The sequence below is a fragment of the Leptopilina heterotoma genome, unplaced genomic scaffold (assembly GCF_015476425.1).
Source record: "Leptopilina heterotoma isolate Lh14 unplaced genomic scaffold, ASM1547642v1 Lhet_128, whole genome shotgun sequence".
Lineage (NCBI taxonomy): Eukaryota > Metazoa > Arthropoda > Insecta > Hymenoptera > Figitidae > Leptopilina > Leptopilina heterotoma.
Window position 1 is genome coordinate 1589957 of NW_025110846.1, and position 17724 is coordinate 1607680.

General features: G+C 18.8%; 1 protein-coding gene across 5 annotated transcripts in view; it reads left to right on the top strand.

Moving 5' to 3' along the window:
* The window catches only part of LOC122512836 (transmembrane protein 114), a 49929-nt gene that overhangs the window by 18449 nt on the left and 13756 nt on the right, over positions 1 to 17724 (top strand). For 4 of the 5 annotated variants that reach the window (XM_043628920.1, XM_043628918.1, XM_043628919.1 and 1 more), the window contains one exon: positions 14838 to 15427. In XM_043628920.1, coding sequence (XP_043484855.1) covers positions 15395 to 15427 — 33 coding nt within the window. In that variant the 5' untranslated portion in view covers positions 14838 to 15394. The remainder of the gene's footprint in view (positions 1 to 14837; positions 15428 to 17724) is intronic. The other variant, XM_043628922.1, reaches the window with a different exon arrangement.

Sequence of the window (17724 nt, forward strand, 5' to 3'; positions counted from 1 at the left end):
TTGTCTAATAATTTATTTATTTATTTACATAGGTAAACTGGGCAAGTGACATAAAAATAAATAATAAAAAAATAATTTGTAATTAGTACTAAATTATTATTATCAGTGTTACTATTATTATTATTATTATTATTATTATTATTATTATTATTATTATTATTATTATTATTATTATTATTATTATTATTATTATTATTATTATTATTATTATTATTATTATTATTATTATTATTATTGTTATTATTATAATTTTAAATTAAAAATTAAAAATATTTTTTAATTTTATATTATTATTTATTTATTATTCTGTATATTAAATATTTATTCATGTTAATTAGCTCTATTTTAGAAAAGGCCAAAGAGATAATTATTTTTCTAACAAAATTATTATTATTATTATTATTATTATTATTATTATTATTATTAATAATAAATAAATAAATAAAAATAAAATATTTACATTGATGGAAAAGTTATTAATATTTACAGAATAATAATTAATAATATTTACATAGCGAATAATATTTTAAAGATTTTTTTACATAATATTTTGAAAATATTTTCGTATAGAATATTTTAATATTTTTCTCAATGTTTTGAACCTTAAATAATGTTTATTACAAAATATGTAATGTTCATATGTTTCTTTGTATTGAAATGTTAAAAGCATCTGATTATTGAATATTGCATGTGAAATTGAAGTTTCAGGATATCTGATATTAATAGTAATTGAATGATGAAGCACTGCCATATTGAATTGAATCTAATTAGCGTTAAACCGTAATAATTAATAAGTATAAAATTCATATATTAAATTTTTTAGTGGGAAATTTTTTTTTAAATAATTAAATTTTAATTTAAGTTAATTAAAGTTAAAATAATTCACTGATTTACTAGGTATAATTTAAAAATTGTTTATCTCCAGTTGCGAAGTTTTTTCTTTTGTACAAAAAAAAAAAATTTATTTGATTCAAGCTATTTTAATTTACTGTTATTAATATTTGTTTTATAAAAATTATTTATTTATATTAATAATTTTCCAATTATTTTTTTTAATTCAATAATTTAAAATACCATTTTAATTTTTAAAAAATAGGTAAAGATTCTGGAAAATGCAAGAGACTAATGGATTCAAAAAAAAAAAAAATTATAAAAAAAAATAAATTAATTTTTTTTTTTGGTAATAAAAAAAAAGGAATTTGATTAAACGCGTAATTCAAAACGGATGAAATTCTCGTTAAAATCCGTTGAATAGCTTGTGAAAATAGTTGTTCCGAGGAATAGATATATAGATGAAAGGAAAATTGACGTATATCCGTTTAACTTCGTTCATAAATTTCCAACTATGTTGGCTTCTACCAACTCTTCAATATATTCGTCTTTTATTTTCAGTTCACAGAAGAAAATTATCTCGACAATCAACAATAATTAATTAAACAAAATTTTTAATTTATTGCTTCCCGTAATATTTTCCTTTTTACTGCTGCTCCTGAGAAATTTTCAAATAAAGTTTAAAGTAAAATTGCGCAAAAAAAAAGTAAGACATAAAATTAGGAAATTATGACCGATATTAAATAAACAAATAAATTAATAAATATATGAAAAAATTAAAAAAAATTATAAAAGTAAATAAAAAAATAAATACACAAATAAATAAATATTACAAAGAAAACTGAAAATAAAGTTGAAAATAAAGTTAAAAAATTAAATTTAAAATAAAGTAAAAAAATAAAATTGGAAATAAAGTAAAAAAATAGAATTAATAATAAAGTAAAAAATTAAATTGTTTTTAAAATAAAAATTAAAAATGAAATATGAATAGTGTAATAATCGTAAATCTTGATAGAAGAAATAATTGACCTCCAAAGTTTATACAATGTATTTAGTGAATTAAATTTCAGTTTTGAAGGATTATAAAATTTTCGCAAGAAATATGTAAATTGGTAAATTATACCGGGCTTAAGCTTAATTTAGATGCAATGAAAACTGTTGCAATGAACCATTAATGCCTTACCACAAATAACATTTCCAACATTTACGATCAGTAACAGCAAATGTATGTTAATTCCCTTTTCAAGCTGAAAATTAATAATCCCCAACATTGACATAATATTTATTATTAACAAAATTATATACTAAAAGAAATATAATCAAAATATATAAAAAAATAACAAAAAAATAACAAAATTAAAAATAATCTTATATAAACATTTAAATAACTAAAGATTATTTTTTCCATAGAAATTAATTAGATTAGAATATAGTTTCTCAATTTTAGAAAATCGATTGAGTAGGTAATAATATTAGAAATTCAAATTTATATTATTTATTTACTTCTTTTTATTTTAGTTTTTAGTTATTTTTTAAATCTATTTTTAAGTTTATTTTCAAATTTTATTTTTTATTTGTTTTTCAATTTACTTTTTTTCTTTTTAATTTCTCTGAAATAGGGAAAGTCTTAACTGAATTAACTTTAGGAACAAAATTAAGCTAACTTTAATAAATTAGCAAAGCTTTTAAGCTTTGCTAATTTACTAAAAGTAGCTTAATTTTTTCTCTAAAGTATTTAACAAAATAAAAAAAAATTAAAATTAAAATATTTTAATTATTATTTTACCTTTGAATTTGTGAATTTTAGTAGTAAATTAGTTGAAATCACTATTTATTAGCAAAATTTACTAAATTCAAAAACAAAAACTAAGAAAAAGTAAGAGAAAAAGTTAGAATTAGTAAATTTTACTAATAAATTAGTAGAAATTACTATTTATTAGTAAAACTTACTAATTCAAAAACAAAAACTAATTCTAATTAATTAGTCACTAATTCTAATTAGTAAAGATTTTTACTAATTCAAAATTTATAGATTGAATTATAATTCAAAAAATATTTTAATATTTTAATTCATAAAATACACAAAATAAATAAATTATTTCAATTATAATTAATTTAAATTTCCAATTAATATTTTAAGTTGACCAAATTGCGGCAAATAGCTTAATGACGAATACAAAAGAGAAAGAAAACTATTTGAAGAGATGCGCACTCAGAGGGAAAATAGAGTATTTAAAAAGTTATAATTGTTTGTATATGCCTACATTGAAAGAATGATAAAAAAGTTTTTCAGGGTATTTGAAATGCGGGCTTTTCCTCTCACTCTCTTTTTGTTCTTTTCCTAATTGACTTGTGAAGTTAATTAATTTAGTTCTACTGAAAAATCGGTCCAGTAAATTTCCAAAAGAAGAAATTTTCCCAATTTTCCAAACTTGTACAATGCAATGCAATTTTTCCATAATATATTATTATTTTTACGAACCAATTTAAAAATTGCTTTTTTTAAATTTAAAACAAAAAAATTTTTTTTTAAATTAAAAAAAAATTTGCTTGATATTTTTTTAATGAAAAAAATGTTTTTTCAATTAAAAAAAATGTGCAATGAAAATGGTATAAAAAATTGTACTATAAAAATAGTAATAGTTCGATGTTTATTATAGAGAATTTGGTTCATCGGTTATTGTTTCGGGTTTACAACTCTCATATTGTATACTATATGCAATCAAATTGGTTGGAGAATTAAATATATACGATCTATAACTTGCTTCATAACCAGAAACTGTGGAAACAATATTTCATTGAATAATATCTCAATTCAGAGAGTATAATAGAATTCGAATCAATAGATATTTTGATGTACAATATAGTTTTTGTTCGCCAAATATACTCTCAAATCAAAGGAGCATAATCTTGTAAATTTCTTTTTTTATCGGTACTTTTACTTGATTAAATGTTACGAAAGTGACTCATTATTTTATTGCTCTATTTTTTCTTGAATTCCATATTATTTATTTCACTATTCTTAATTTCCGCCCTTGTTGTTTAAAAACAAATATAATTACAATTTTATTAATAATAATAATAATAATAATAATAAATGATGTGTTCAATAATTAAATGAAAAAAAGTTAAATAAAAAAAATTATTTAATTATTTGCAGCAAGTAAATTATTTTTCTGAATCAAATTAGAATTATTAATTATTATAAATGATTTATATTTTTATTTATATGTTTATATTTATATTTACACTTATTTAAATTTTTTCTATATTAAATTTATATTTTTTTCTCTAACAATTTTTGTTCCTAAAATTGGCACCTTGAAAATGAATACAATTAAAATAAAATTGACTACGATTTCATTTTTTTTTCTATTAAATTACAAGTTTTGAACGTTCAAAAGGAATGAAATATTTTTCATTAAAAATATTTTCATAAATTACTGATTGCAATGAAAATTGAAAGATTAAATTTTACATTTAAAAGTTTTAAAATTAATTTTTTTTGATACGTTCAAAAGGAGCGAAATATTTTTCATTAAAAGTATTTTTATAAACTACGGATTGCAATGAAAATGGAAAATTAAATTTTACATTTAGAAACTTTTATAATTATTTATTTATTTATTTTTTTTTTGAAGTTACACGCAAAATTATATTGTAATTAAAATTTAATTTTAAAGAAGAAATCAATTTTCGTTTATTGCAAAGTTCGAAAATTTTACGATAATTTTCTATTGAATTTTTATTTGCAATAGATATGGAAAAATTATTTCGTGTATGTAATTATTTATTTATTTCATTATTTGAAAAAAAAATTATTATTTTTTACCAAATTTTCAAATTTTTTACAATTGTTTCGTGAATAATTCCGGGAAAAATCAAATTCTTATTTTATTTGTAAAAAAAAATTCTTATTTTTTACCAAATTTCACATTTTTTACAATTGTTTCGTGAATAATTCCGGGAAAATTCAAATTCTTATTTTATTTGTAAAAAAAATTCTTATTTTTTACCAAATTTCACATTTTTTACAATTGTTTCTCGAATAATTCCGGGAAAATTCAAATTCTTATTTTATTTGTATAAAAATTCTAAAAATTATTTTCAAATTATTTCGAAAAAATTTGTTGATGAAAATAATAGAAAAGCGAGTAGAAAAAAAGATGTCTAAACGTTCAAAGGAAGAAAATCTTCTGCCGATAGAAATATTAAAAAAATCATTATTCACTCAAATGTAAAAGTTGAAAACAAAATTAAATATTTAGAAAATGAATAATTTGTTTTGATGGCGCAATGTTACAATAAAATTTTTATCTATAAAAAAAGAAATAAATTTCGTTTATTTCCGTTTATTCGAACATTTTTTATGTTTAAAAAAAGGCTCTTTTTTAAACCTTAAAAAAAATGTTGAAAAATAGAAAAACTTTATTTTTTATTTTTCGTCAAAATTCAAATGAACTTTTTCTTACTTTTTCAATTAACTCAACTTTTTTCAAATTGTTTTCTATGTACCTATTTCATTATTAAAAAAAACCTCCTTTAAAAAGTGCAGTTATTGCCGTGAAATGAAAAACTCGTGTATTTTTTTTTTTTTTTTTTTTTTTTTTTTTTTGAAATGGAAGATCGTAACAGATGAAGCAATCGAGAGACAATTGATTTAAAAATAAGCATTGTAGAAGTGTTCTATTATTTTTATCATCCGAATACGTATATATGGAGAGATGCGGAGAACACGTGGACATATGTGTATCGATTTTTGTTTAAATCAAACTATACCTCTGACAAATGTTTCTTTCTCCCTGAGCGATTAAATTCTGTTTGTTGTAAAAAAAAATCTATTTAAAAAAATAGAAATGTTTTCTGTATAAAAATATTTAAAAGTATATTCATATTTACTCAGTGAGAATTTATTTTTATTAAATTGAAAATAAAAATAACGCTGTGTGGAAATTATAAATGCAATCATAACAATAAATCATTAAAAAAACAAATCGTTGGGAATAAAAAATCAAATGCACAATGAGTGTAATATTTATAATAAATAAATAAATGGATTTTTTTATTATTTTTCAATTTTGTAATCTTAATAAATAAATAAATTCGAGAAATAATAATAATAATAAATAAATTCCATTCCCAAAAAATTAAACGTCTGATTTTGATTTTTAAAATATTAATTAGTTACAAAACAAAATTGTTCCTTTTGCCTTTCTTGAAAGTGAAAGTGAAAGATATTTTCTATATTCATGGGAAGAAAAATTCAAAAAAAGAAATTAATTTAATATTTACAGTTAAATAATTTATTTAACTATTTTTTTTATTCAGAGGAAGAAAAATTTAAAGAAAAATATTTTTAAAAGTCTATTTATTGAGAATAAAATTCAATAATTATTTTTATTACAAAATGTTTCAACAATATTTACACAAAAATGTCGTTAATTAAAAATTGAGTGCTTTAATTATTATTATTATTATTATTTCTTCATTGGTAAACAAAATTAAGAACCATTTGGCAAAGTTCAGTGCGTGAAATACTGAAAATTATATCTATAGTTTGTGATCAAGGTCTAAATTAGATTTGCAATGATCCGACACTATACACACAATACACTAACGTTTTTGTTTCTATTTTCAAACAATATATTACTAAGCGCGCGATCATAATCTTCTCTCGAAATTTTTGGACGCTGGACCCACTGTTAAAAACAAGCGTTCAAAAATTTAAATTACACATAAAATTATCAATGATGTATCATTTCACCCACGTCAAAAAAGAATAGTAATAAGAATAATGATTGACATTATTATTGTGAGTGGGAAAAATTAGAATGTCACATTTAAATATATTATTACGGCTCTCTCATTGTTCTTGGCCGACTTCGCAGTCAAAATATTTTATTACTCCAATATTTGTCATATTTTTAAGAATTTCTTCTAGAATTGAAATTATTTTTATTATTATTAATTATTATCCTGAGAACTATTATTAATATTAAACTATAGTATTTTTTATTTTAGTTTTTAGTATTTTTTTTATCATTTTGTTTCAATTTTTATTTATTTATTTTATTGATATATAATTTTTTATTTTGTTTCTATTTTTATTTTTAAATTAAAATTTATTTTAAATTATTTTCGGGAATTTATTTATAATTTTTACCATTTTTCAATTCAATTACCTGCAAAAAAAAACTTTATTACAATTTTTCAAAAAAATAATTTTTTTTTTTGAATTTCTACATTAAATTATTAAAAAATTAAATAAATGTTGTTAAAAATATATTTGAAAACGTATTGTTATTTATTTTAATTGAAATTTCAAACAATGTAAAACCTTTTGAAATTTAATTACTTCTAAAAAAAATCAATTGCAATTTTTCCAATAACAATTATTTTTTAGAATTTTAGAATAAAATTGTTCAAAGTTTTAATAAGTTTTGACAGGAAAATAGTGTATATTAATAAATTTTTTAAATAAACATTTAAATATTTTTACACTTTTAAAGCGATTAAAATGTTAAAAAAATTTTTTAAAATTTAATTATTTCTTAAAATTCGTGTTATAACGCTACTATTCAAAAAATACAATAATATTTAAAATTATTTTCTGAAGTGAGTAAATAAAATTCTTTTAAATATAAAATTTATTTTATTATGAAATTTGAGAAAATTTTTTCTTTTTTCAATTTTTTAAAAATTATTTTCGTAAATTCAATTATTTAAAAAAAAAATTGTAACTACAATTTTAAAAAAACCTAATTTTTTACAATTTCTACATTAAATTATTCAAAACTTCAATAATTTTTTTTCAATAAATATTTGATTGCTTATTGTTATGTATTCGTTCAGTAGGCATTAAAATTTCAAAATGCTTTCAATGTAAAAGCTTTTTTTTTAGAATTCAACGATAACTGAATTATTTAAATACAAAACTTTTTGTAAAATTTAATTATTTTCCAAATTTTTAGTTACAATTCTTAAAAAAATACAATAATATTTCAAAATAATTTTTTGAAGTGAGTAAATAAAATTCTTTTAAATATAAAATTTATTTTTACGAAATTTGAGAAAACTTCTTCTTTTTTCAATTTTTTAAAATTTATTTTCGGAAATTTAACTATTTTCAAAAAAATTTTAACTACAACTTTTCAAAAACATAATTTTTTCAGAATTTTTAGATAAAATTTTTCAAATTTTATTAATTTTTGTTTAATAAATATTTGAATACTTATTGTTATTTAATTTATCCGTCAGAAATTAAAATTGCAAAATACTTTCAATGTAAAGCTTTGTCAAATTCAATTATTTCTAAAATTGGTACTGCAATTCTTTCAATTTTTGAAATATTTTCTAAAATTTTTACTGAAATTCTTTTTTAAATCAATTTTTATCAAAAATTTGTACGTGAATTCAAATACAAAAAGAATTATCAAAATAATTGATTATTTCTAAAAATTACAACTGTAACTCTCCTTATTAATTTTTTTTTAATTTGAGGAAGAAAATTCATAGGCATTAATATTAAACTATTTTGAATGATGAAATAGATAAATTATTTTTTATTAAATAATTTATTCACGTTAATTAGAAAATTAAAAAAAAAATTTTTAGAAAAGACCAAAGGAACATTTTTTCCTTAAATTGAAATTTTTAATTTAATAATAAATAATAATAAATGCTTTTAAATTTTTCTCCTAAGTTAGTAATGGAAATTTAAATAATTAAAATTTTTTCAATAATTATTTGAAAAAAACAATTTATTTTCTTGAATGGAAAGTGCTTTTAAATTTTTCTCTTAAGTTAGTAATAGAAAATTAAAAAATTAAAATTTGTTTAATAATTATTTGAAAAAAACAATTTATTTCCTTGAATATAAAGTGCTTTTAAATTTTTCTCCCAAGTTAGTAATAGAAAATTAAAAAATTAAAATTTGTTCAATAATTATTTGAAAAAAACAATTTATTTCCTTGAATATAAAGTGCTTTTAAATTTTTCTCCCAAGTTCCCTTGAGAATGAATTGTTCCCAATTCACAATGAATGTTTCAAATGTTTTTTTACTTAAAAGTTTATCTTAAATACACTCGCTGACAAAAGAGGAAATAATGTGGCTTCTTTATTCTTAAAATGTTATTCCGGTAAAAATAATTGCTTAGAATAAAATTAACATATTATTATATAAATATATGTATGTTTCCTTAAAAATATGTGGGTGCAAAAGTTTTTCTCTGTATATACTATATATAATAAAAATCTTCTCTTTTTCGCGGTTTATTTTCAACTTTGAGCTCACTTTGAGAGTAAAAATGTTTAGAAAATAGCTCTGAAAAGTCCTACAGTTGTTCATATGTAATATAAGAGCGAGAACCCGGGAAAAGTGCAACAAAGAAGAGACAAGGAGACATACATTGTTTGTCTACTTTAGCACACACTCTGTTATACTATATGTATAAACACTTCAGTCAATGATGACAGTGTCCTTAACTCATCATCTTGCCTTGCTTGCCAATCTCGATCGTCACATTATTTCAAATATTCACGTACACGATAATGTCAAAATGTAAATTTTAACAGGTCGATCTTATCTTTAAAATTTATGCTTGCGCTCTCTATCATCAATTTTGTGACGATTCACTGAAATAAATGAATGTTTTACAGTTTCGACAAAATGTGTTCGCAAATTGTTAAATCTCAAAAAAATACGGTCAATTATTTAAATTGTCTTAGTTGAAATTTATTTTAATCTTAATGTTTAATTGGAATTTTAATTGTTTGACATTATGAAATTGTAGAAAATTTTTTATTTATTTATTTGAATATTAATAGAATATTTATTGTTATGAAAATGTTCGGCAAAAGTAAACAATATTCACCTGACAAAGAAAAGAAACAAAGAAAAATTTAACAAAATAATAAAAAAGAATCAAATAATAAAAAAATAAAAAATAATACAAAAATAATATGGAAAATGAAAATAAAAAGTAAGAATAAAAAATAATAATGAAAAAAGTAATAAAAAATAATAAAATAATAAGAGTATAAAAAATAATGAAAAAATAAATAAGTCAGCAATAGCCATGGGCGTTTGTTAAGGTTTTGGGAGTCCAGGGTTCGATTCTTCCCAAAGTGTACGCAAAAAATTATATACTTAATAATAATAAAAAAAATAATACAAAAATAATTCAAAAATAAAAAATAATAATACAAGAATAATGTATATAAAAATAATAATAAACATAAAAAGAATAATAACAAAAATAATAAATAATATAATAAAATTTCAAGAAAGAATTTAATTTTTTTTAATTCGTTGTTATAACATTTTTCAATAATTTTAATTTAATAATTAAATTATTTTTTACAATTTTAATTAATTCTCCGAAACAATTCAATTATTTTTTAAAATATTAAAATTATATTGGCAACAATTTAATTTTTAAAAAAATTTTTAATATTTAAAAAAATAATTTAATTTATTATTTTGAAAATTTTAATAAATCCTTGGAAAAAATTTAATTCTTTAATTTTTTATCAAATTTTCTTAAGAAGTCAATTATTTTCTAAAATATTAATAAATTTTTCAAAAGAATTCACTTATTTTTATGAATAGTAAGATTTTATTCGAAAATTCGATTATTTTCTAAAATTTTATTAAATCCGTCGAAAGAATTCACTTATTTTTATAAATATTAAGATTTTTTTCAAAAATTTAATAATTTCAACAAAATTTTATTTAATACGAAACAATTCAATTCTTTTTTGAAATAGTAAAATTTTTGTAAAAATTCAATTATTATTTTCAATATAATTTCACGCAAACATTAAATTATTTTTTAAATTCGTCAAAAGAATTGAATTATTTTCTAAAATTTTAATAATCCTTCCAAAGAATTCAATTATTTTTTTGAATAGTAAAATTCTTTGCTAAAATTTATTTATTTTTAATAGAATTTTCATTAAATTTCACAAAACAATTCAATTTTTTTCTTAATTATTCGAAAGAATTGAATTATTTTCTAAAATTTTAATAAATACTTTCAAAAAATTCAATTATTTTTATAAATAGTTAAATTCTTTGCTAAAATTTATTTATTTTTAATAGAATTTTAATTAAATTTTGAAAAAAAATTCAATTTTTTTCTTAATTCTTAATAAAATAATTCGAAAGAATTGAATTATTTTCTAAAATTTTAATAAATCCTTTCAAAGAATATTAAATTATTTTTATGAATAATAAAATTCTTTGCTAAAATTTATTTTTTTTTAAAATTGAATTGAAATTCGTCAAAAGAATTTTAATTAGCTATTTAAAAATTTGTTGGTAAAATTCTGTATGAGAGTTGAATGTTAAAAATCATTCAATTCTTCAATAAATTATTTACTTTTGTATTTACATAATTGAATTCTCGTAGAATTTTCTAACAAAAATTGATTTAAATATGAATTTCAGTTAAAAATTTGAAATTATAATTGAATATTAAACTCACGAAATTTGTGTTAGTAAAAATGTTTTCTAATTTGAATTAGTGACTAAATAGAAATTTCATAAAATTTATTTCTAAACAAATTGATATGAAAATTCTCAAAGAACTTTTTCAAAAATTATTAAAAATAATTAATTTAAAGAAGAATTTTAGTTAAAAATTCTGGAAAACAATAATTGAATTAAAGTAATGAAATTAATTTTGAATAAGCTAGAGTAACAATATTTTTATAATATAAAATATTGATTTTATCAGTCGGTCAATTTTAATTATTGTAAAACATGAAGATATCGATTGCTCGAGTGATCGATTTCTTCATGTTTTATAACAATTTTTTATAAGTTGTTTAATTTCATAAAGGTTTGAATTAGAAATTTTTTTATGGAAAAATTATAATGACTAATATTTTTAAATTTTGTAAAATATAAATTTAAAAACCTGTAAAAATTTCGTTTTTTTACCTAGAAAACTTGAAAAAGTCAGGGAATTTGAAATGAACAAAAGCGTGGCAACTCTGCCAAATTTTTCCCTAATTAATTTAAAAGAAAAAATTTCCTTCTCCCCCTATAGTTAATTTAAAGGAAGAAATTCCCCTCCTCCTATAGTTATGTAATTTAAAAGAGGAAATTTTCTCCCTTTGTGACATTTACACAAAAGACAAATTTAATCAAGAAAACTTTTTTTTTCTAAAGTGCGCGGAGAACACAGCACAAGAGAAATGATTCTTTATATATTTTTACACGATTTCCGCGATTTTTTTTCCAATTACCTCTATACCATAATAATACCTATAATTGTTGAAAGAAAAAGAAAAAATCGATCACACATTGTCTCTTTACCGTTGAGGAATTTCGACAAAGACATCAATGGAAGTAGATAGTATATAGTGGAGCTCAATTTTCTTTTGTAACTAAAAAACTTTTTCATTTCCTTTTCAAGTAAATCCGGTCAAGATATAGAGACGAATTCTTTATATATATATATATATATATATACAAGAAAAGGGACAAGGAGAGAAATTTCTTTTTACTGAAACCAGGAAGAAATTTCTTTCCGATATTTCGTATATTAAGGTATAATATAATGCCACAAAATTTGTGAAAATCATGTTTCTAGGAAGTTACTCAAGATAACTGGGAAAATTTGTAATCTCATAGGTATATGCGGAGGGAAAATCCGTCAAGTTAACTAATACCCGGGATTTGAATTTACTAAGATTGTGTAAAGCTCCTTTGTAACCGCAACATTTCACGTAGAATTAAAGAACTTTCGAAGTGAATTCAAGTGGATGAATTTATTACAGACAAGTTTTTTTATTTTTCTTTAAAGAAAATGGTTTTTTTTAATTCGACGCAATGGAATTTTTTCTTTAAAATATTTTCCATTTTCTTGTTGAATGCACTTTCTTCTTTTAATAAATAATTGAATTTTTTCGTTTACTATTTAATTATAAATTATTATTATTATTAACAAATTTTATAATAATTCTTAACAAACATTAAATTATTTTAAAAAATCATAACATTCTCCGAAAGAATTCAATTATTTAAAATTTTCTTTAACATTTTTCAAAAAAATTCAATTATTCTCTAAAATTTGAATAAATCCTTCAAAACAATCAAATTTAAAAAAATTTTTTAATAATATTTTTCGAAAGAATTCAATTATTTTCTAAAATTTGAATAAATCCTTCGAAACAATTCAATTATTTTTATAAATAGTAAGATTACAATAATGCAATTATTTTCAATAAAATTTCTCGGAAAAAATCAATTTAAATCAATTTTTTTTAATTCGTTATAACATTTTTCAAAAGAATTAAATTATTTTTTACAATTTTAATTAATTCTCCGAAACAAATCAATTATTTTTTAAAATAGTAAAATTCTTTGCAAAAATTCAATTATTAAAAAAATTTTTAATATTTAAAAAAATAATTTAATTATTTTTGAAAATTTTAATAAATCCTTCAAAACAATTCAATTATTTGTTTAAATATAGTAAAATTCTTTGGAAAAATTAAATTTTTAAAAAAAATTTTAATATTTAGAAAAGTAATTTAATTATTTTGAAAATTTTAATAAATCCTTCGAAAAAAATTTTTTTTTATGAATATAGTAAGATTTTTTGCAAAAATTCAATTATTTTTAAAAATTTTCAATAAATCCTTGGAAAGAATTCAATTATTTTTTTAAATAGTAAAATTCTTTGCAAAAATTTGAATAAATCCTTCGAAACAATTCAGTTTTTTAAAATTTTAAATCAAATTATTCGAAAGAATTCAATTATTTTCTAAAATTTTAATAAATCCTTTGAAACAAATCAATGATTTTTTAAAATTAGTAAAATTCTTTGCAAAAATTCGATTTTTAAAGAAATTTTTAATTTTTAGAAAAATAATTTAATTATTTTGAACATTTTATTAAATCCGTCGAAAGAATTCATTTATTTTTTATAAATATTAAGATTTCTTGCAAAAATTGAATTATTTTATAAAATTTTAATTAATACGAAATAATTCAATTCTTTTTTTTAAATAGTATATAATTATAGTAAAATCTCTGTAAAAATTTAATTATTTTCAATATAATTTCACGAAAACATTGAAATATTTTCTAAATTCGTTATAAAATTTTTCAAAAGAATTGAATTATTTTTTAAAATTTATTTATTTTTAATAGAATTTTAATTAAATTTCACAAAAGAATTCAATTTTGTTTTTCTTAATTTATTCTTAATAAAATTATTCGAAAGAATTGAATAATTATTTTCTAAAATTTTAATAATCCTTCGAAACAATTCAATTATTTTTAAAAAAAAGTAAAATTCTTTCCAAAAATTCAATTCTTTAAAAAAATTTTAAATATTTTGCGAAAAAATTTAATTATTTTCTAAAATTTTAATAAATAATAAGTTTTTCCTTATGCATTAATAAATTAATATTTTGCTTGCAGAAGGTGTTTATTTTTAAAGATCGATTTTAAATCACAAATTTGTTCTAATTTGTTATTATATCGATACCAAATGGAACTAATATAAATGGAAAATTTTAACGAATAAATTATAATAAATAAAAAACTATAGTTTTTTACTTATTAAAATTTATTTTTTATTTATTAATATTTATGAACATTTATTTTCTATAGTAAATAAATGTTAATAGTTAAAAAAAAGTATAATAACTAAATTTAACTGATATAAAAAAATATATTAAAGAAATTTTAAATAAATAAAAAATTGTAGTAGAGAAATTTTAAAAAATATAAAAATTTATATGAAAGATGTATTTATTTTTGTGGCCTAATGGCGAAAGCCATTAGGTCTCAAAAATAAATGCTTAAGTAAATAAATAATAAAATAAAATAAGTAATAAGAATTTATAGTAAATAAATTTTAGTAAATAAAAATTTTCAGTAAACAAATTTTGAATAAATAAATACAACCGATTAGAAAATAATTTTCCCCCTTTTTCTGTCAATAATATCAACATTATTTTCACATTTTCCCCTTTTTGATTTCAGATTCCCGAAGAGCACTTGACAAGAGGAGTGGAGAAATAATCTTTTCTCGAGACATTGGTCTTTCTTTTTTGTGTTTGAAAAAAAAAGTCCAAGGAGAATAGAAAAAAAATATATACATTATATTAATTCAATTTTTAAGAAAGAAAGAAGAAAATAAATAATTTTATTTGATGAAGAGAAAATTTATAAATGGGCTGCAGATCAATCGATTTATTTTGGACGAGAGTCTTCAGAAATTTATTGTCGATTCGCGCCGATTTTCCGGCGCGAGAGAAAATCATAGATACACGTCGTTTAGATGCCGATAAGCCGCTTATATATACTTAGAGGAGAAAACAATATAAAGTAAACAGTTGGCAATATTTGCTTTCATCTCATAAGTATCTTCCATTAGTCCTTGAAAATAGAGAGGGATTATATTGATCGACAATTTAAAAAAAAAATAATAATAATAATAAAATAGCTGCCATATCGTGAAACTGTTTATTGGTCGTATTGAGGAGAGAAAAAAAAATATACATATATTCCATCGCAATTTATTCGTATATTTATACAAAATGGCGAGTCGTATGAAAGCACTCTACAACCAAGTAAGTAGTTTTTTTTATATTCGATATTTTTTCCTTTTCGTTTTATTGAACAAATGAATGCAAAAAAATACTGTAAATATTTTTATGGTTTTTTTCAATTTTTCCTGTTTCTCGAAAATTATTTATTGCCTAGATTTTTTTTTGTCTTTACTAATAATGATAATAATTCAAAATTCAATTATTTTCAATGTAAAATATTTTCATAAAATTTCGCAAAAGAATTCAATTATTTAAAAAGAAAAATTGATAAAATTCATCCAAAATTTAATTATTATCATGAATAATAAAATTTTCCAGAGAAATTTAATTAATTTAGAATAGCATTTTAAAAAAAATTGCGAAAAAATCAATTATTTAACAAAATTTTTATACAATTCTTTACACTAATTAAATTATTTAAACATTTTAATAAAATTTTTCACAATAATTCAATTATTTTCATAAATAATAAAATTCTCCTCAGGAATTCAATTATTTTTGAAAATTTTAATAAAATTCTTTGCAACTATTCAATTATTTTCATAAATAATAAGAATCATCACAGGATTTCAATTATTTTTAATACAAATTTACAGGAATTGCTAAAAAAAATGTAATTATTCTTAAAAATTTTAATTTCAATTCCTCAAAAAAAATTAATTATTTAAAAAAATATTTTTTTAAAATTCTTTGGAAGAATTCAATTATTTACAAAAATATTGGAATTTTTCACAGAAGTTCAATTATTTTCAAATATTTTCATAAAATTCCACAAAATAATTCAATTATTTAAGGGGATTTGAACCTTGATGACGTCACAGTTTGTGCAAAGCATTAGTTTTAAATCTGTGACGTCATCATGGTTCAAATGCCCTTAAAAAGAAAAATTGATAAAATTCAATTGTTTTTTTAAATAATGAAATTCCCACAAGAATTCAATTTAGAATATCATTTTCAAAAAAATTTCGAAAAAATCAATTATTTAACAAAATTTTTATACAATTCTTCACAATAATTTAATTACTTTCCCTAATAATAACAGTTATCATGAAAATTGAATTTTTAAAAAAAAATTTTGATAAAATTCTAAACAAGAATTCAATTATTTTCATAAATAATAAAACTCATCGAACCAATTATTTTTAATACTATTTTAATAAAATTCGTTATGAAGAATTCAATTATTTTCAAAAATAACCAACTTTTTCACAGAAATTCAATTCTTTGTAAATATTTTAATAAAATTTTTCGCAATAATTCAATTATTTACATAAATAATAATTCTTCGAAAGAATTCAATAAATTATTAAAGATAAATAACAAAATTATTCCCGAAAATTCAATTATTTTGAGGGATTTTAATAAAATTATTTGCACAATTCAATTTATTTTTATAACTAACAATATGAATCATAAGAATTCAATTATTTTTAAAAGTAATAATTTTTCTCTTGAATTTTTGAAAATTAATTTTTTAAATAACTTTTTTATTTTCACACTTTTTCAGTTAATGTATTTATAATTTATAATGGTACTTTTGAAGAATTATATTTTGAAAAATTATACTTTTTAAAAAAACAATAAATTGATTATAATAAATTAATTATTAATAATAAAATAAAAAATTTCGAAAAATAATAATTAAACAATAATAAAAAAATAATTCTACGAAAAAAGAAGAAAACAATTTGGTAGAAAATACCTACGTAAATTAATTAATTAATGCCTCATTTGTGTATAAAATTAATTAATATACATATTTTTGTGATCATATTTTATTTTTGAAAGATAAATTTATTCAATTATCTCGTGGGGATTGGGATGAGAGATAAAAACTCTCGACTAAGAAGATGTTTTAGAAAAGTTATTAATCAAGATTCCCTTGAAATTGTTTTCAATTTTTCAAAATGCGAACATTATAATTTTTCGAAGGGGTAAACAAATTTTATTTTCCCATTATATTAAAAGTTTAAAGCACTAAAATTTACAATAATTAATTAATAATTTTTGAAATTCAAAAAAATGAGGAAAGTTTTTTCTTATTAAAATTGTTTCCTGATCTAAAAACATTTATTATCTTTAAATTTATTAACACTTATTATCACCAAAGTTTGTAATTGGATAATTATAAACTTTAACGGTCGAGTGTGGGAAAATCAAAATTGTTTACACTTTGAAACTATTTTTAAATACATACAATTTAATTATACAGTTTATTAGTATAAGTATAAGTTTTTTTATTGTGAATTTAGTATATTTATATTTTATTATAAATAACAGAAAAATCATTAGGTGCATTTATAAAGGCAATTTAATTA